At 40.1% G+C, this 21,803-nt stretch overlaps 1 protein-coding gene across 3 annotated transcripts in view; it reads left to right on the top strand.

The window, feature by feature from the left end:
- LOC117246311 (phospholipid-transporting ATPase ABCA1) overlaps positions 1 to 21,803 on the top strand; it is a 215,661-nt gene that overhangs the window by 10,013 nt on the left and 183,845 nt on the right. For all 3 annotated transcript variants that reach the window (XM_078164219.1, XM_033610171.2, XM_078164218.1), the window contains exons 3-9: positions 4,748 to 4,841; positions 5,499 to 5,640; positions 5,783 to 5,910; positions 8,076 to 8,203; positions 9,983 to 10,180; positions 13,081 to 13,155; positions 13,277 to 13,448. In XM_078164219.1, coding sequence (XP_078020345.1) covers positions 4,748 to 4,841; positions 5,499 to 5,640; positions 5,783 to 5,910; positions 8,076 to 8,203; positions 9,983 to 10,180; positions 13,081 to 13,155; positions 13,277 to 13,448 — 937 coding nt within the window. The remainder of the gene's footprint in view (positions 1 to 4,747; positions 4,842 to 5,498; positions 5,641 to 5,782; positions 5,911 to 8,075; positions 8,204 to 9,982; positions 10,181 to 13,080; positions 13,156 to 13,276; positions 13,449 to 21,803) is intronic.

Genomic DNA, 21,803 nt, shown 5'->3' with positions numbered 1-21,803 from the left:
GTCGATGTTTAACCGGTGTGGAGAGCGCAGGAGAAATGTGCTGCCTGTGTGGACAGTCAAGCGCCTGTGAGTACAGTCGCAGGACTTCTGCGGCACTAACGCGTCCGGTGTGGCCCTGGCGTTAGATTGAACTGTCAAATGAGGCAGTGCTGCTCAAATGTAATCCAAGATTCAGTTACTGGATTGCCTGGATTGGGATATTTGTTTATTATCTGTGTAATCAGTGTTCAGTACCTAGTTATATGGAATATACTCAATGCATCGCAGTTTGTTCCATGTGGGATCTATAAAATGACAAAATTGCAAATATCATGTAAAAATTGTCATGTCATTTAAGCTACCGGACTGAAACTTGTTTCAGCGTTTCGATTCTCTTGCTCTCTCCTTGACTCTCTTGAGCGATAGTGTGTGAGCAGGCAAAATGTGCCTTTGTTTCTGCAGGGCTCCAGACTACAACTATTTAGCCACATTTTGTGACCATGAAGCACCACTACAAGTTGCAAATATTGTTAATATATGGATCGGATAACTGTTAGTTTGTTTCCAGCTTACGGTGAATAAATCCTCATGTTTAACGGTGCTGCAGTAACAGTTTAACGTAATGAGTTTCAAGATGGTGTGAGCAGACAAACCGTGTGTCTGCAGAGCTTCAGACCACGACTGTTTTGTAGCATTTTGCGACCATGGAGCACCAGTGCGACCTGCAGATACAATGAATATATGGAGAGCTAGTTAGTGTGTTTCCAGCTCATAGTGAATAGATCCTCATGTTTAAAGGCGTAGCGGCAACAGTTAAAACTTTGTGCTAACTTCTAACATCTAACTGTTGACTGGAAGCTTCAAGGTCACAGCAAAAACATCAGCACTTCTGGCCCAAGACAAGCTAGGTCCTTCAAAAGAAAAGCACCTGTGGTTCCACTTTGATATATAATTATGACAATACTTTATTTAACTTTATTATAATAGTACTTTATTTAACATTTTATAAAAGTATTTTATCAAACTTTATTACAACTGTACTTTATTAAACTTTATTATGACAGTTGTTCCCTCATTTAACTTTCTTGTAACTGTAGTGCATTAAATAATTTTGTATTTTAGTGGTCTACACTAGTTTAGAGGACATTTCAAAATATTGAGATATATATTGTTTATCGCGATATAGCCTAAAATTATAGGAATGTTATTTGTAAGCTATATTGCCCAGCCCTATTTCTTGCCCAAAATATCTTCAGAAACATATTTTAGTGCACTGTTTGGCTGTAATATGAGAATTTGTGAACAGGATGTCTGCGCTAGATGTCTCCTGTATCGTTAAAACAGAGGTTAAAAAACTGAGATTGAACAATAACATTAATCAGTTCTGTTAAAATATGAACCAAGATTATGTTACTACATAAAATGTCCACAGAAACATATTTTAGCTTACTGTTTAAAAGTTACCAGAGATCGTTTGTTACCATTTACTGTATTATTTCCTATGTCAAAATGGCCAAGCCCACATGTCACCTGCCAGCAGGAGCGTTTATTGGTGGCACAATGCATTCTGGTAGTTGTGGATTTTCAACCTCTGTTCCTGTTCCCTGTTCTCCAATATCAAAACTATTGCCTCTCTACTGCCTAGAGAGCCCAGCTTTATAAAAGGACAATCTTTCCAGTAGTAACATACTTCTTTGAAGAATCTCTGCCACTCAACTTGTTAACAGTTGAACTGGCAGTTCAACTGCTTTCATCTATCACACTGACACGAACAATTCAACTACTTTTAGTGCTTGTGCTTCAAGTGTTGCTTCAAACTGTCAATTCAGCTGTCTACAGGGATTAAATTTGAGATGAAAAATTAAAATGCTAATTAAATTCAATTAAAATACACTTGAAAACACATTTCAAACCCCATTAGTGCTTTATATTCTAATGACGCTTCATCTGCTTCCGCTTAAGTGCTTCAATTAAAAAGGCAACCCCCAATGCAACATTTGTTAAACAATTTCAATACATTTTAACCGATTTGTGGTGTTTGACCTGTGAATTTCCTTCAGATAGCCTTTTCTAGTTTATGATAGTGTCTCTTTTGATTTGTGTACACCAGACAAGAAAATAGACAAAATTGTTTAGTCTAAATACTAATACTTGCACTATGTAAATAATATTGGCATTGCCTTTATACGAATGCAAGTCTGTGCAAACCTGACTGATTTAGAAAGCTTTTCAAATAAAATGTAACCCTGCCGTTGAGGCTTAAGTCTCCTAGGCATTGTTCCTTTGCCCCGGCCAGTTCCCTTAACCCAAGTCATTACTTCCCCATTCTTGTAACAGACAGTAGCCTACACATGATCACCCAGTGATACATGGTGGAATTTATTGCCTCTGATGTCCCCCACACTGGCCAAGAGGTCACATGCTGCGGGAAGATAACAGTTACACCATGTGTCGCAGCATTTCAAGGGTCAGAGCCAGTTGTCATGGAATCTAGTTAGCCTTATGAGTTATTTTGGGACAGATATAGCTGTTACAAAGAGCTGCAGTGTGTTCTTTGATTTATACCCTTGTGGTGATGATAGGAGTCGCATCCACCCACTTGTTTTGTTAGGGGTTCGAGCACAGCAGTGTGCCTGTTGCCAGAGTAGAACAAAAGACATCTTCACAAAAAAAAAAAAAAAATCTGCTTTCATCAAACTTCACACTTTCTTGGAATAACTCAAGGCAAAGTCATTTGCAATTTTACAACTTTATATCTGGGAGACATTCCCCTTGTTAATTTTATCAACCTGCAGAAAGAACAGGGTGGTATTCTTTTGTGTTAGGGAGAAATACGCACCTACTTTTTCCTAGAATATGTGAGGGGACAGTGGTGGTTTTGTGCGCTGAATGTAGGATATTTGGCCAATGTCAACATGAAATATTGGTATTAGACAAAACCAGTGGGAGTTAGCAAGGACAATGGTGCTTCTGGAGGGCTTGTGGAGGTTAATGACCAATTATATGAATGCCTCACCAAGCATTTTAAGATTTTATAACAGGCATGAAACTGATTTTATGGTCCAGTATTTCACATAATTTCATAGGAGGAGATTATCTATTCACAAAGACGCTGGTGTCCGATGGCAAATGCCTGGGGAGCCAGACATTGAGAAAGTCCCCATGATCTCTGTGTTCCCTCTCCATGCCTTTTCTTTGGAATACATTATGATAATTCACCCTCTCAGCAGAACTACATCCTCTCTGACACACAGACTGCAGGGAATTAAAGGACCAAATTTGAAATTCTATCTAGTTTCTTTGAAATATATGCAATGTGATTTTCTGCAGTTTTCTCATCTGTAATTCATTGACAACATTATAAAACTGATTCACTATATGCCTATATACCAAACTGAACTAAATAAAAATGTGTACAACCCCCCACCCCTTATCGCTATTCTGCTGGAGAAACCTTACTTTAATTTATAAGGTTGCCATGGTGCTGTGGCATTACAAGCAGTATATATTATTGTATTTTTCTCACCTCTGCCTGCCCTCTAGTTTAATTATAAAGACAGCAACCTCAGTATAGATGTCTTCTCTTATTATTTGTGCTAATGTGCGTCACCACATACAACGTCTGAACATGTTACCATAGCCGGAGCAGGGGATCGGCTGACTGGAGCTTTCCAGTTGATATACCCTCAGCAGGTCACTCCAACAGAGATGCTGAGAGGGATGAGCGTGCAGGCAGACCAGGTCAGCTGAGGTTAGCGGAGAGGGCTCGGTGGGTGAGTGCAGGGCTGGGCGGGGGGTGTGTGGTTGTTGAGCGATGGTGTGTCTAGGGACGCGTAAAAGCCTAGATGGCAGAGGGTGTGGGGTTGAAGAGTCAAGGGAGGATGATCTGCAGTATCGTGAAATCTCATTGGAAGTCATCTGCTGCGAGATATTACTTCCTGCTGAATTATGAAGTGAAATCTAGCGTTGTACAAACTCTACACCCCAGCTTTCGGAAGTGCACGCTACCTTGACTTATGTATAAAGAAACTACATTACTCAGCTGTTTCCACAGTGACAGAAATGGTAAAAACAAGCATGTGGGTGTGTTTGGTAAATGTGGAATCTTAAACCTGCAATAACCCAAGGTGATTCAGAAACTCTAAGGTCTTGGTACTTTGTCTCTAGAATATCCCTCAAGGCCAACTGAGGGGAGAAAAATATGAGAAACAACCCAGTGAAGGAGTAAAACCTTGAGGTCATCAATTTGTGCTTTGTTGGTTTCTCTCTTCACCCATTCCCCGAGGTTGAAATAAAAGCCTGGCATGTCAAATGGGGCGCTACCTGCTGGTAGGTATTGAAGTGGTTGTAGTGGTTGGTACTCATCATCCAGAAGAGGATTAAATGTGTCGAGGAGATGATAGGGAGTGTGTGATAGCTTCGGCTTGGGGAGTCACAGGCAGAGGTTTCGCTCTCAATCCAGTGAGGGCTTAGAGTAAAAGCAGGACTAACAGCAAAACATATGGGCAGTGGCATGTGCAGTTATGTTGTAAACACTCACATGGATACACGCAGCCTCATGACGTAATTTCAGTCAAACAAACAGTATCTCAGCTGCAAAACCTTTTTTTTTAAAAAAATTTGCCTTTAAGATTTGCTCAGACTTTATGGGTGATGTCACATTTTTAACTTATGAGAAAACAATGCAAATGATGTATGCCATTACATGTTCAAAAGATGTATTTCATAAACAAATCACCATATGAAAATAAGACTATCTTTTGTGCAGGTGCAGCTGGTCGTCGAGTTGGTATGGCCTCTGTTTCTCTTCTTCATACTGGTGTGGGTGCGGTCCACCAATAAGCCAGTTTATAAAGGCCAATGTAAGTACAAGCCCAGTGTTATACTCTATTTCACATCATGTCATGATTGTTACGAGCCATCCAGAGCTCTTAGATCATCTGGGGCAGGCTTGCTCACCGTCCCCAGGGTCAGAACCAAACATGTAGAAGCAGCTTTCAGTTATTATGCGCCACAGATCTGGATTACACTTCCTGAGCGCTTGCCCTAACCCTTTGTTCTTTTAAAATTGAGGCTTAAAACTTTTCTGTTTGCCACTGCTTTTCCCTGAGGTCACTTAAAGATGCTGCCTCTTAAATCCTTTAAATCTACTGTTTTTGTTTGTTTGTGTTTGTTTTGTCTTGTTTTTTATGAATTGTATCATTTTCCGTTTTGTTTGTTTTGCATGTTTATGCTTATGTAAAACACTTTGGATTGCTTTTGTGTCGGAAATGTGCTATATAAATAAACTTGGATTGGATTTGAAGCTATAGAACAACTCCTCAGTGTGCCTTCATAACAACTCAGAACTCGAAGCTAATGTACATATCAAAATGTAGAGGAAAATATAATGATGTAGCAAGAATGTAAAAATCCTGACCTCTGTTTTGACATCACTACAGCTATATATCCAAACAACGGTGTGTAAGACATGGAGCTGGGTAAATGCATACTGTGAGAATGCATCTCTATTCCTTTAGGCCACTACCCAAATAAAGCCATGCCATCGGCTGGCATGCTGCCCTGGCTGCAAGGTATGATGTGTAACATCAACAATCCCTGTTTGAACTATCCAACGCCGGGGGAGACACCAGGCCAAGTCAACAACTTCAACAACTCTGTGTAAGTACTGGGATGTATAATACGGAACACTAAACCTGTCTTCTAAAACATTACACATTAGGATGAAGCAGAATATTTTGGCTATGATTTAAGATTTTATCAAAAATGTAACATGATCTTTGTTATCTTTCTGTTAAACCAGAATTGCTGGGATGTTGATAGAGCTGCAAACCCTCCTGGTGAACAGATCTATTCTCAGCAAGGCACAGTTGCTGGCAGATGACCTCGAACAGTGGGACTCAGCCCTGTCACAGTCTAACCTTGATAATGGTAAGAGAATTTCAATACCAAGTACTTGATGCACTGACCTTAAGACAGTAGCACTATTTGTGAAAGGACCTCATTTCAAAGTTGTTGTAAAACACGATTATTAAATTTAGTGAAAAGCAACAGGGTCAAAGTGTGGATTGGTCTCTCTTGATACATAAGTTTTATTTCTACTGAGTAATAGTTCATAAAGTAATAGGTATAGAAAATACTCAGCCTCAGCAACAATCACTCTGCGACGTCTTTGTTAAGTACTCTCCATCAAAGAAAGTATCCCTCTCATATGGATGACAAGTTGGAGGATTTGTTATTCCCCTTTATCCCTCAAAAACAATGGCGCGTGATTATTTATGATGCAATTTGCCGTGCAGACTGACAGATCGTTTGTCTTGATAAGTTGCTGCTTTGCATTAGGCTCATTTAGCCTGATGATATTCAGATTTTCATACGGCACCTAATTTGCAAAGAGACAAAGGGGGGGGGGGGGTACCGCTGTTCAACAAACGGCTCGTGGGCCATTTGCATTTTGGGGTCGCTGGCTTGTAATATACAAGATTAAATCCATCAAAGATCTAAGCCTGGGCATAATTAATGGGATTCGCTGTCGGAGGCGAGAGCACAAAAGGTCATTAACAAGAATGGGGAATGGAGTACTATCAAAAGACCAGGATGGCAAAGGTGATTGTGTTGTCCTCTTTTTTTTCGTTATCACCAAGGGTTGATTAAAAGACTCAGGTGGTCACTTCAATCAGAAAGGCAACGGTGTTCAGGAATAGTCCAGATCCTGTTCTACTTCCCCACGATCTAACCCTTTTCACCCTCCCGGATGCTCCTGCAGTCACGAGGGGCATAATGATATGTGTTTAGTAGGAATCAGGAGGTGTTGTACAGAGCGTAAGCAGTGCGTCAAACAGCATAATTAATTTCAGACAATGCTGAATGATTGTTGTTTTTACCCATTTATCTTAATTGAACCTTGAATAACCCAGTATAAGTCACTTACTCGCCTCATCTTGATAATTGACTGACTTGCATGTATTACACAAAAGGGCTAATCTAATTAAATTACGTAACCCCTTCATCATCTCAACAGCACGTGCTGGAGACCCATAGAGAAGAAAACACATGTTGAATAGATACAGTATGTGCATATGTGTGAATATACTTTAGCAGGATCCCTGCTATGCTAAGGCGTTGTGAGGGAGTAACAATGAACAGTCGATTGGTTCTAAAGCCAACTCCTTTAAATCCCGACTATCTGTGGGCAGCTAATCAGGAGAAAATGGCTGGTTAACAGTCTGGTACATGTTTAGCAACAACGTGTCTCCTCTCACATGCTCGTTCAACTCAAGTGTTGAACCCCTACTTGCACCAATGAAGGATTTAATTGCAACAGTCGTCTAGATAGCATAATTTAAACTCTAATTCATCATGCCACTTGAAGTAACTTTTAAACAAAACCAAATCAGAATGCTATCAAGAATTCAACATTCTTCTTTTCCTTTTTTTCAGTAACATGCACACATGAGGAGGGAAGGGAAGGGCGTCTTTTTAGTTTTGGTTTTATTTTCATTGATTTGACCATTGTTTCTATCAGTTAGGATAATATCATATTTCCCAGCAGCTGCACTGCAGTAATTATGAAGATGTGGGCTTTAGCTTTAACCTTTTCCTTTCAACAATGGAATAAATCATCTAGTGCTTTGATTAGGCTGATCTTCCAGTGCAGTAGAAGAGCTGCTGTCCTATTAGTTGCACAACAGGTTCTCCTACATGGTTGGCATAGGTGTTCATTAGGGCAGATGACACAGGTATCACCTGTGCACACCATATTTGTGAACAGCAGTGTGGGAATCAAATGCAGGAGGATAGACAAAGAAGGGAGGCAGAGACAGAAAGGCTGCAGGGTTGGCTGCAAAATATCTGCAGTGCAGATGGCGAGCGAGGAGGATTTATGGCTGAAACAAAGATAAAACTATGAAAATAAGACTCAGGTTAAAAACAAGCACATATATTCCCCTTTACGTTTCCCATCTCTGACCTGTTGTCAGCATCACATATGTGAACATTAAGTACACAACTGTGCACTATATTTATTGTGTCCTTGATTTTGCTGTGTATCAATTTTTGTCCTGCAAAAATAATGATTCTCCATCTTTATGTTTCAGCTCAACCAGTGATCCTGAGGAATATTCTAAGAGACAATGAGACTTTCTCCACGTATCTGAGAGCAAATTTGTCGGTGCCACCAGAAGTGGTCCAAAGCCTCATGAATGCTGAGATTAAACTCAATCCAGTGAGTATCATTTGCTATCCTGCTTGTTGGGCTGGGCAATATATTGAGATTTACTTATATGAGACTGGAGATACTGCCTTAAGGCCAGGACACACCAAACCGGCATCAAAGAACTAGTGGCATGAAGGCTCATGTTGCCTGTGTCTCGGAAAGAAATTTGCACTTGACCACACTGCAAAGACTGCAACCAGCAACTAACTAGCATGTACCTTCTGCACCTGGGTAAAAGGAGATGACTCTCCACACCAGCAGGCAGCAGTAGTCTGTATTCATCATTGAAAAAGGGAAACTGGAAGACTGGATGGATTCAAGACGCTAGTTAGACAGTTGGCACATAAACAGCGCAACCCGATGTTGAAAGAACAATGCATATTTATCATGTGCTAGCAAACAGTAACACAAACAGTTATGAGACATTTCTGCTACAGAGTTCAGTGGCTTAAAAAAAATATCTTACCTACAACAAATTTGATCTAATGCCCTCTTGACTTTAGTCGACTTCTGTTTCTCTTCTTGTCCACTGAGCCAGATTGATTTCATTCACTGAGGGGCTCTGCTGTCTCTGACACCAATTCAACATGCTGAATTGGCCAAAAAACAGGCCAACAAAGATCGACTAGTGCCAATGTTTCAAGACACACCACAAAAACAAGGGGCGACAGACATTTAGGATATCCTAATATTGGAAGTGTTGTCTTTTTTGGGTTTTACAGGCTGCAATACAGTAAAGGGACATAATTTTCCTGAACTTACCAGACTGTCTTAGCTGTTCTATTATTTGCCTTTACCCACTGAGTAATTATATTTACATTACTGATTAATAATTATCAGAAATCACATTGGTATCAGTCTAAAATATTGTGGTATTAGAGGTTCCCCATATCGCCCAGGCCTAACCGGTTACATGGCTCCAATAAGACTCCCAGCTGCTTTGAAACATGATATTCCACCTCCCTCTGTAAATAAAATAGTATAAATGTCACCAACATGTTTAAAAGACCCAATATGCCAAGACTGTTGTGCTTGAGCATTTAAAATGTACAATGTCCTGGCCAAGAACTGCCTCTGGCACTCCATGTCTTGACAGTCATAATCAAAGCAAATTCAAGCATTTGCTTGACAAAAAAGTCATTTGAAGCTTCCTATAGTAGCTAATTTGCAATGAAATGAACTGACAACAGCAATAAGACTGTCTTGTCTCTAAATGCTCCCCAATTGATACCGGAGTATGTACAGAGTAATATCAGATGAGCTGCAAGAAGGTAATTATGTTTCCCTGACATTGACAAGGATGCTTAAATACAATGTGCACTGATTAAAAGATCCCTACTGTGTATGAGGCATTGTGATGGTTGCACTGTGCTCTGATGCAAAATGTAGTATGTGTCTAGAATGAAAAGTTCCTAGTACAGTTCATGAGCCATCCTCTATCTTCTACCCATGTATCCTGTCTTGCTTGGTGTCACTGTATACTCTCTGGTGGGATACAAGCTCTCTGTGTGTGGGTGTTAATGTTCGTGTCTGTCATATTCTTACTGTTGTTTTAAGTTTCCTTGTGGATGTTTGTGCACATGTAGAGTATATTTTGGAGGGCAATGTAAGAAAAACAAGCTCAATTAAAATAAAAACACTATTGCATGTCTGATTTTTAAATAGGATTTGGCAAATGATCTGCCTGCACAACAACCCGAAGGGCACAACACATGAATACATAAAATATGGTCAGATGCAAAGTTCTCTTGTTGGTGAACTTCCACCAAAGTTAGTAATATTTTTCAGATGATGGGCATCCCGAGGCCAGGCAACCTGAAGAGCATCCTGTGTGAGGGGACAGATCTGGATGAGTATGTCCAATTTAGCAGCCAGGCTGAAAAGGAGGCTTTTCAAAATGTCAGCTGCTCCCGCAATCCACAGCAGCTGATTAACGCCCGGCGAGTGCTCCTGCAGAACCTGGACGTGAGGAAAGTGCTTTCTGGGGTGAGCTTTTCTCGCTGTCGCCCAGGCCACTAACACATCTCACAACCAGTCTGATTTGATTTTGATGAGACTTGAAGGAGTTTTGTAGAGTAACTTGGTCGCAGTCAGCTTAATTTTGACAGAAGTTGGAGAGTGAGTGCATTCAGGAGGTGTGTTTACATTAATTGGCCAGACGGAGACACTGTAGTAGGAGCCCTTTTTCCTGCTGGGCAAGGTCACCCAAATCTCGCATCCTTACAAAGTGCTCTGTCTGTGCTGATGAAGGTGGCATTAAAAATGTAAATTTGAAACTCAGCCACCACGGGTATAACTCAGGCACAACTTGGAAGGATGCATTTGATGCGTCACTTGTTGAACAAAATTGTTATCGGACATGTTTGTGTGAAAAGCATCTAAGATTCAGGCCTCTTGGAAGACATTTCCTGTGACTTACATTTGTGAGCTGGTGTTGCTAGGAGATGTACTGTCAACTTTCATTGTGCACTACTGACTGGCACACGTCACAGCCCTGTATAGCCTCCGAACATTGATTGACATTGGTTTCAAGAAGAAGACAAAGATTTGGTTATGTACAGATTTTAATTTTATTTGAATTTTTGGTCACGTTATGTCATTACCTGCAGAGTCAGTGGAAGCTCCTGAACAGCTCAGTGCTATGTTCGTCCAATAATATACAAAAGATTTGGTCTTGCTAGCATACACGGTAACAGGTAGTCCTGAACACTGTGCTTTGTGACATGATTTTGTTAAAATGTTATTATTTATGTTATAGGGTTTTTACAGGGTTCTGAATTGGTAAGCAAACCATTTTAAGCCACAAGATTCAGCTATATAGGCTGCCTGTTGTTGCTCAAATTAATGGTGAGATCTTTAATTATTGGCTGTGATATTGCTACTCTTGCGCCTAAGCAAAAGTGAAATGCCAAAGCAGTGTAGCAGACTCTGCCAAACTCTGCTGTCAAGCCCTTTTCTGGCATTTCCTGTACAGGAGTTATGATAGATTATCTAAATTGAGAGATATATAAGACAAGGTAAACATGGCTGCACAAGGTATTTCCAGCATGTGTATTCTGTCAATTACATACTGTCAGATGAAATTCCACACCTTAATACAATTTAAACATATCTTGGGAACATTGCCTATTCTAACTGTAATTATCACATGACTTGCAGTAAATTGAATTCAAAGACAGTAATTTTCAGTGCCACACAATTGACTTACAGAGATGAAAAAATGGCTTTTAAAGTTAAAACTTGCTAATGCATCCACTTTAAGGCAAAACCTACAGGCAACATGTTATTACTGCACCATTATCTTGATGTATTTTCATTTCTCCCATTTTGAGTGAGAAATCATTTGCTGTCCCTCAGCGTCTAGGCTTTTAAAACTGTCATTGTCATATGCACCTCCGTGTCTTCCAGTGATTTTACTAGAATGCATCCAATCAGGTGGGAATTATTTATTAGAACCAATGTTTTGTTGAATTCCTTTTAAATCTCCGAGTTCCCTTTGGGATGATGAAAGCCAGCACTTTTCTTTGAGTTTATCTTTGAGAGAAAATATATGGGACAGCAAATCCAATAAATAAGTGATAAGGCAGGAAGTTCGTAGGAGAGCGCATTTGAACAATTTAAGCCCACAGGCATTTTCAGACACAGGGAGAAAAAAAAGAAAAAGAAAGCCCAGACAAGATATGGTGCAAAGGCTCTTGAGCGCCGCAAGCAAATGGATGGAAAAGAACATCAAGCCTTCACACTTAAAGCTTTACGTTGGCTGAATGATTGTGATAGCAACAACAACATAAAGAAAAGGACAAGGGAAGAAGTCAGGGTTTATCGCTGAGGCAGTGCGTGGCAGAGGGTGATTTAGACAGTGGTTCCACAACTTGGTTTGGGTTTCTAGAAATCATTTCAGAACATAATGCACAGGGAATATGGGAAACAAAAAGCATTTAAACCTATGTGGCATCATTTTTAGTCTCTTTGTTCGCATAATCTCCTGTGTAGTTCATTAGCTTTTTGTACCACTTAAAGTATCCATGGTTATGACGTTCTCGTAGAATGATTTTTCTAATCAGCTTACCTGCTTAGCAAAAGAAATACACACGACCACCAAAGACTCAAGTCTGGCAAAGTGCGGTGAAAATTGAGTTCAACAAATGAGCTTGAGAAATCTGTTTTTGTGCTATGGTTCACTTTATCTACCCCCTAATGTGACATTACTGAAATCTCTGCTTCAATTGATTGGTGATTTTCAGCTGTTTTGCTCAGAATTGTCTGAGAATTTTGTGCTTTCTTACCAAGTCTTTTCCGTAATGTCTGCTCTACACACTCGGGGAGTAAAAGTGATCTGTAAATGAATGCACTCAAAGCTCAATCAATAGCTAGGCTGTTGTCCAAAATATGCTTGATTGGCCTTCTATTTGTGAAAAGAGTTTTATTTTTTTACCTCTCTCAGCCTCCTGGTTTGCCCACTCCTTGTCCTTCTGGACCTACTGTATGTCCTGCATATGTTTCTAAGCTTTGTCATATTATTTGCTGAAAAACAATACAGGCGCTCCTGGTCCAGGCTTTACTTGACACTTGATGCATGAAAATGACAATGGTTAAAAGGGCACGCCATTTAGTTCTTGTAATTGGACCCATACTGTGTACCTTCAGAATGTCACCGTAACACATAGTAACACTTGTCATTTTAATGCAACTTTTATTAACCAGTGCCAAAGATGATGATGTTAGGATACAATTTACAGGTCGAGATCCTCAAAACAATACAATGCAGTACAATATTGTATTTGTCACAGCATAGTTTGAAAAGAGAGAAAACTTTTAAAATGCAAAGTTTTGGCCATCATGTCATAGCTACATTATTCAATAAACCAACAACCACCCTCCTTTAGGTACCTACAGGTTTGATGGACACAGCCACACTGTTGAGGAAAACCACCCAAGATGCATTACCAGTGATTGAGGAGGTTAGTGTGGCTACTGTGTCATATACAGGAGACAGGATTACATATTTATACTCTTATCATATGGCTTTTTCCTGTTTTGTTTTTTTTTTAAAGTACCTGACTTTGACGTTCTTGTTTCCAGATGGCCAGGTTGCGAAACTCCACAAACTTTAAGGCTGCTAGTTCACTGGATTTCCGAAAGGACATGTTTGGCAGTGTCAATATGCTACTGTGTGGAGAGGAACCTAACGCCAGTTCACACTCAGATAGACTGAGAGCGAACAGGAAGTCAGAGTCTATGGGCAACAGTTCTGGTAAGTGCTGCAGGAATCTCCTTTGTAAAGAAAAGATGTCACAAAGTACTCCTGTCTTAATCATCTATCTACATTTTAGCTTTACAGCACTGTATGTAGTCATGGACATTTTTTTTTAGAAACCAGTGATGCAGGGTTTCACAACATGGCAGCAGATTTCTGGTAACTTTGAGCCAGAGGCTTAGAGCATAACTGTGTTGCATTTGGAAAAAAGGGAAGGGCTGGGAATTATGCTCGATCCGTAGGTGGCAGAGGATGGCATGACTAATTAAATCGAATTAAAGTTTTTCTCTCCTTTAAAAACAGTGTCTTGTCAGAATTGTGGTGTTTTGACAGCCTTGCTCCGGAGCTGCAGTTTTATTGGCCCCTTGTATATTCACCAGCCCGGCAGCCAAAAATGAAGATAACTTTTTTATACAATTTGGTGTTTTATTACACATAATATGTGCAACAGTGAAGTTCCTTTAACCTTTGATTGGTCATTTAGTTATTGATACGTAATGTTGATGTACAACTGCTCAAAACAAACCACAGTTGCTGTTTTTCGTGATTTAATTTCATTATAAATGTCATGTATATTTATTTTAGACAGAAAAAGGTTAAGAAGTGTGTGTTCAGTTGTAAATAAATAATAATAATAATAATAATACTTTTTTGTTACAAATGAAGGGATTCTGTCCACAGAAAAGCTAGAGGGCTTTTAATTTGAAATAGAAAAGTGTAAAGTTAAAAATAAATGTTTATATTTTATTCATGTCTGTGATATATCCTGCAGACATAGACGTTAAAACTGTAGTGAAAGGTGTAATGCTGCTGTGAAGACAATGGAGTAGAAGCACTGCTGGGTCATTGTGGTGATCACATACAGGTCCTCTTTGGATATGTCAAATGCACTGTGCTAAGTGTACAATTGCTTGTGTAATGTCCGTATGGCTTTCAATAGGTCAGTTTAACCGTCTGTTTTTGCTGAAAACTGTGCACAACACACTGAAAAAATAGGTGAGGGGTTGAATCTCTAGATCAGCCGCAGCTGAGCCACACAGATGGACTAATGATTGGCAGATCAACTTGTCGGGAATAACTTTCACTAGCCCCTGGCCATCGGACTGTGAGTTATGTCAAACCCTGGATGATCAGTCCAGCAAGGTGTCGTAGGCATCTGTTAGGGTTAGATGTGTTCTCAATGCAAACTCAATGCAAACCCCAGTATTCCCTGTATTCAAAATCTGCATGCAGGTGAAAAAAATCCAATGGCTCCTATTTTCATTATTGGTAGTGCATGGTACACGGCACACTCAACTGTGCAGGATGCACAGGATGTGACTACTCGTGCACAGGCAGGAACAGGCACCTGTGGCACAGTTGGCACCTGTGCCAGAGCTGAAAACTGGGTTGGATTAGGAATACATTATCGGCAGCTGTGTCAGGGGCTGGCATCAATCGTGGCCAATCAAATCAGCTCTCCTCATTCCATTTAAAAGCTGTGCAGTCACTCCCCACCCTGACATAATGATGCTTTCTTAATGGAGAGGAAAAGTCCGGAGCAACTTATCCCTAGTGGAAATTGATGTTGTTGTCTGGATGGTGCAGGCACAAGGCGCAAATATATAACATCCTAAATAAGAACATATGGCAACCCAAACTTCCCACAGAGGACAGATGGTGTCACTAAAACACTTTTTTGAGTTCTAAACTGGTATTCAGCGAGGAAATACAACTATGGCATCCATATTGTCAGCATGTACTCAAATTCCCCAGTGCTGTATTGATTTAGTTGAACCAGGCTCAGTTTGTAAGGATTTTGGGTAAAGGGCAGTCCTGATGGAGTTTGGTAATGTCGGTAATGTCCTGGAGCTGTCTAATTTGCTGGGTCCAGTGCACCCCTAAGATGTCATTGTCTCCCACACTCTTGAGCAACAGGGTGCAGAGGATCCCCCACAGCTTTAGCCAGCCAGAGTGGTGTGTGTTGCAGCACCCTGGTGCTGCTTATGAAAGATGTATATCAAGTAGCCACATTGGAAGAATCTGTGGTGTTTTCACCCTGCTTTTGAAACTCTGGATCGCACCACCCACCTGCAATATGGTTGTAAGTGAATGAGCGTTCTTGTGGCTGCAAGGATTCAATTAATAAAAGAAGGACGATAGATTCTACAAGCATTTGTGGATGGCAGATGGAGTACTGATATGAATCAGCCTTTGATCTAACCCAGCACACACTGCTTCAGAGTGTTTTTCTGCTGCGTGAATTTGTCAAGTGGTTAAGAACTCCATATCAAAGTATAATAAGGCGTACTGTACATGCATAAAGTATGATTGTTATTTTTGAGAGTCAATTCTGTAACAGAAAAAAGGTTACTTGTTCACCACGTTGCTCGTTGTGTTAACTCATGGTAACAGCCAGGTACAGTACATCCTAGGCACTGTTTCCCATCAAAATTAGAGACGGTCCTTCCCCACTGCTGTTTCACACTGTGAGGTGTGTCAGCAATGCATGTGACACAATGCGTCCTGGGGCCTGCTGGTCAGGGCCAGAGGCTGTAAGACATTCCTCCTTCATTTTACCAATTATCTGATTTGGTACAGGAGGCATTTTCATAGTAGTGGTGTTCCTAGCCCAAGTGTTGTCTGGCAAACCTGTCTGAGCTGCCATGTGGATCAAATTTGTGTTACAGTTGGTACTTTGATTGTAACCGTACACAGAGATGCCCGTATATCATTGGTGTTACTCTGGATTTTCTACAACTCGTTAAGACTTTTTGAAGTTATTCAACGGGTTGAAATTGGCAGCAGTCTGAATCTTTCTGTATTTGTAGAATATCTGTTTTGTATTTTTATCTCTGGGACTTGAAGAGCCCTCGGGATTATTCCACACCTGAAAGTTTAAAACGAGTCCTGACTGTGCATCTGATCTTGATGTATTGTGGACCGTCTAAGACTTTTTATCATTTGCACCTGTTTAAGTGCACCTGATTCTATTTTTAGTCATTAAAGGGATGGTAACTTTTTTCCACATGGGGATACGCTTTTCTGTTTGTTGTAACTGCATAAATAATCCCAAAGTAAAGTTGTCTGCTCTACTTCAGCAAATATAATGAAATGAATTCTTTGAATGTGTTCTCTTGAAACCTGCCTTACTTTCTTGACTGGAAGCAGTCCAATGAAAATGAAACCTCAATGGAGCAAACATTTAAAGACATAAATATATTGTGATGTATACAGCATAATATGTACATTATCCGTATTCAAAGGAGCAGTGTGTAAGATTTAGAGGGTTGTAGTGGCATCTAGGGCTAAGGATTGCAGATTGTAACCAGCTGAAACCTTTCCCATGTGCCAAGCATGAACTCCCAGTTAGAATTCTTTCAGTGTTCATTGTTCAGGAGGTTTTTACTGGGAGCTGAAATATTTACAGAGGTTTCTTTCTCTCCAAACCAAACGGAGCCAGTGATTTTATCTGGTAATAACACAGAATAAAATAGTGTTTCTCCAGAGCTGCTCAGCCCCTTGTGGAGGGGCTAATAACTAGAGTGGCCAATGTGAAAACGCAATCATCCCCATCTAACGCCAGTGTTTGGTTTGTCCGTTCTGGGCTACTGTAGAAACATGGCAGTGCCACATGGCAGACTTGGTGGACGAGTTTACCTTATTCTAAGGTAATGAAAGCACCATGCGTCTTATTTTCAGGTGATTATACACCAAAGTAAACATTATTATATTCAATTTCTGCCACTGTATCCCTCTAATTCTCTCTAAACACACTGGACCATTAAATATGTAGATTCTTAAACATATGTTGGTGCAGTGCAGTACTTATTCTTAATGGACAAAATAAAGTATTGGGGAATACAATATGTAGTCAAGCAGAGATAATTGAGAAAAGAACTGATCAGATTCTTTCCAAAAAGATTGTCTGTACATTTTCTTCCCGGTGATGTACAAATAAATCACTTGTCTGTCACTCTACAATACGATGAAAGAAGTAAATAAAAGTAGCACAACTGTTGTAGGTGGTGGCGGGGACAGCTTTGAAAATCACTCAATGTGTTTGTTCCATAAAATCCTTGAGAATTAGATCTTGAGCGTAACTTCTCGCAGCCTCATGCTCATTAGAGACCACGCATTCCTGTTTCATTAAATGCCTTTTCTTTGGAGACAACTGCACAAAATTAGATTTTAATAAGAAGCCTCTATTCCCTGGGAATAAAGTAACACTGCAGAGTAGAATTGCATGCTTGTGTCAGTGCAAATTAGCAAATACATTGTATCATCCATACAAAATAAGCACTAACATCTCTGTTAGCATGCTAATAGCTGTTTTGGATTTGCCATGGCATTTCATTCTGTTGGTCTATGTACACTTAAATGAATCTGGAATATGCAGCGTGTCTGCATAATGGCCAATTACAAGTCCTTTATACAAGTAAAAGTACACTCAAAGGAATAGTGGAATAGCAACAATAAAGGCCAACCCTGATGTTTTGTTAATGGCCCAGCGACGTTCCCTTCCCAATTAATCGTTGACAGCAAAGGAGAACGTCTGAGTCATTACACAGAACAGTCAGGGTGCTAACTGTTCTTCCACAACAGTAATTTTAAATTGTTACCATTTTCAAAAATTTGCCCAGTAGATTAGCACAAATAAGAAGTGATTACATGCCTCTTTAATGTCATATAGAAAAAGAAACAGGCAAAACAGTTCAAGCTCTTTGTCATGCCTGTAAAGCTGGTAATTTGATTTAACCTCAAACCACTCTCAAAGTGAAGCTTTGTATTTGCTGCGGAGTCTTGATTTTAATGTGAGGTATTTTTTGCACCCACAGGAAACATCCACCTTTCAAAATAACACATCTTCTGTTGATCTGTCAAAATAATCTTTCCTCTTTGATTTAAGCATTGTCCTATTTTCACTGGTGTGATTTTCCCTGACATTGCGCGTAACATTTCCTAATTATCTCGAGACTCGTACTGTCATCCTCTGAGTATTTGCCCATGGGCCTCTCTTTGAATAATTAGTAATTGGTACCCTTTATTTCTAGTTTTAAGTACATCCTTTTAATGTACTTTATACTGGAGCCAGTGAAGGCAGACTACCTGACTATCGTGGACTTAGAGAGGCTCGTCTTATACTACTGAATGTCAAAGCAGCCTCTCTGTCTCTTGTGAGAGAGTGACTTCAGTGACATTTATTCAAGCTTATTTGACTTTCTGTTGGAATGCTGTAAGACAGCACTTGATTTGTACTGCTTGTAAGAAATCACTCCTGCCTGATTGATGCATAGGGCGGTTCACTTTAGACTTAGTGTATATGTGTGTGTGTATGTCTGAGTGTGTACATGTTTGTGTGCCTCTTATTGTGCGTTGCATGAAATGCCTGAAATATGAGTAATGTGAACCAGGAGTAATATCCTTCTCTTTGTGTGCACGCACGTCCATGTGTGTGCATGTGATTGCATGTGTGAGACAGTGTGTGCACAGCACCAGCATTCGCAGTGTGTGTACGGCGCTGTCTCGCCGTAGCGCTGAATTGAGCCCATCTCCAGGGTGTAACTCAAATTGATTAAATTTGCCAGGTAAGTTGAGGGGCTGACTTGAGGCTCCAAGCAATTATTTGACTGTGGCTAAACCTGGTGTAAAGAACAGATCCTCTTGTTCTTTCATACTGCTGTTTTGTAAAAAAGTAAAGATCTGTTGTCAAAAAGAGCTACACAGCCCACAGCTCTGTGAACGTCTAACCTCTGTAATCTGATGGTCTCTTTAGCACACAAAACATCAGAAATGATACAAATGTTTGACTGATATGTGTTTGTTGCTGCCATCTATTTTCATGCCTCATTGTTGACTGGAAGTCTTTATTCTTTGTGTTTTGTAATTGGCCTGAGCATGTTGGTCCAGGTCCATTTGTTTGTTTGTTTGCTTGCTTGTTTGTTTCTTTATTATATATCCGTCTGGAGTCTCTCTTTGTGTCTGTGGCAACTGTCAGACAAATGCAACCACAACAAAAGACATTACAGTTTAAGACAGATATTTATCAACAAAGTGCTCCACAACAACACCATCACCAACAATCAAGAATAAAGTAACAATAAGAATAATAAACTGTAGCAGCTTTCATACAACAAATGCAGCACAAAGGGCTTTACCAAAAGGGCATTATAAACACTGAGTGCTTGAACATAAAACAGACAAACAAGGCGATTCAATATAAAAATTTAAAACCCGTTTTAAAACAAGGATTACGTGGTTCAACAATTGTCATGTAAAAGTGGTGGTGATTTGAGATCCTATTAATCGAAATGTCATATAGTATTTCTTCTTGTGTCACCTTTAAGGCTTTCTGACATCATTAACAATCAAAGCCTGTAATAACCAACTTTCACGGACTCACCAGCAGACACTGATTAACTGAAATAAGCGTCTTTCAGATTACCTCAGAACGTCTTCTCACTGCAGGTATTGTCTGTGCAGGGCACAACCCACAGCTGCCTCAGAGTCTACCACCCAGCTGTGGCACTGTGGATCAGATAGAACTCACCTCAGTCTTTTTCCGTCAAATCCGCCACCTGCTTATCATAGCAAAACCATAAATCTTCAAATCATTTAAAAAATCACAAGATGAAATAAATAAGAAAAAATTAAATCATGAGAATTGTAAAACCATAAATCTTAAAATCAAGTTAGATAGTACATTTTAAAAGTTACAGCAGCTGGAAGCGTAAAATGAAAGAGTTTCAGACCTGTATCAGGCAAGTCAGAGCTAGTTAAAGGCTAAAGCGAGTAGATATCTTTCTAGGTTTCTTTTCAAAAAATATAGCGAGCTAGCTTCCCTGATATCTATAGATAGCATGCTCCATAGCTTTGGGGTGTAATTGACAAAGGCTTTATCCCCAGTCGTCGTCCGGCTGTTGCTGGGAACCTACAGTAAACCAGCAGCAGGTGAGTGCAGTATTCTTGGAGGCAAATAGTTAACAAGGGAGTATGCAATGTAGCTCGGTCCCAGCTCATTTAGGGCAAAATGCTAGGGAAACACACCTCATATTACCCTGATTTGTTCAACAGAGCTACTGTATAGGCACGGGTACTCTCCAAAGGCCTTTGCATCACAAAATGCTCGCATGTGCAATGTACACTTCATATTAAGTTACATATTAAGTACATAATGTAGTAGGGATGCTATTATCATGTACACCTAATCCAAATTTGGTGAGGTATTAAGAGGAATATTTGATTTCTTTGTAACGCTAACTTTTTAGGGCATTAGCTGACTTTAGCTTCGATAGCATAACAGACTGGAGGAAGCTGTTCAAGAGTCATCCTGCTTTGTATCACTGGCATAGTAATCAACCACAAAGCCGGCAATCCCACCTTCAGCAATCCTGTCAAATCATCCATCCACTGAGTGAGGGCGTACAGTTTGGCAAGTCTGGCCCCATTGGTCAGTGGTTACTTATTCAGGTGACACTCTCTTGAGTGACTGAACATGGTGTGTTGGCAAAGTCAGTCTCTCTACACTAAAATGAAAGCCCTGTTGATCGAAGAAACTGAGCATTTATTTCTATATACATTAACAAACAGTTGAGTGCATCACACATTCACTCCACTCGGCTCCGTCTCCCCAGACGGAGTGCCCAGAGTGTGCTCTGGATAACTGAATGGTGCATTCCGACAGCGCTCCAAATTGACGAATGGTCCAGCTTGTGCCAGAGTGCATTCCTGCACCCACTCGTATCATCTTCCTCCATTGTCTAAAACAAGCCAAACTTGCTAGCTAGCGGTGGCTTATGTCTGTGGAGAATTGTTTTGCCCCTTGCTAAGCCCCGCCCACCAAAAAAACACATACTGTTTACTAACAGTAAAAGGGTCTATAGTTATAGATATAGATGTCTCCTTGCACAGAGAATACCTCGGGCATTCTTCTAGATTGGATGATGAGACTGAGGTTGAAGTGATTAACAACTTCAGGAGTTCATCACACTCACACGCTTTAAAGTAGTTGTGTTGAATAGTGTTTACTTCATTTTCCTTCATTGGTACACTGGCTGTAACAGGTTATAACATATCCGATTTGTATATGCAGGATGCTCGACTGCAGACACTACCTCTGTAAAACAGTGAAAATGCAATTGGAAAGCATTGACCTCACCTTAAAGGCACCCTGTGGACTTTTCCTGTAAACAAACAAGTTTATATTCAGAGTTTCTTTCCAAAACGTGTTGTATGTTTCCTTGAGGTCTTGCAAAGCTGAATCCTTCTGCATTGTATACATCCATGTTTGCAAGGCAACAGTGTTTTTCTTTGCTTCCTTTGTTGGATTGCCGCGTTTATTTTCACATCGCTGCCACTGTCTTTCATCGGAAT

Source organism: Epinephelus lanceolatus, chromosome 22 (assembly GCF_041903045.1).
Source record: "Epinephelus lanceolatus isolate andai-2023 chromosome 22, ASM4190304v1, whole genome shotgun sequence".
Classification (NCBI taxonomy): domain Eukaryota; kingdom Metazoa; phylum Chordata; class Actinopteri; order Perciformes; family Serranidae; genus Epinephelus; species Epinephelus lanceolatus.
The sequence above is the reverse complement of the archived record's forward strand: the minus strand, read 5'-3'. Positions and strand labels throughout refer to the sequence as shown.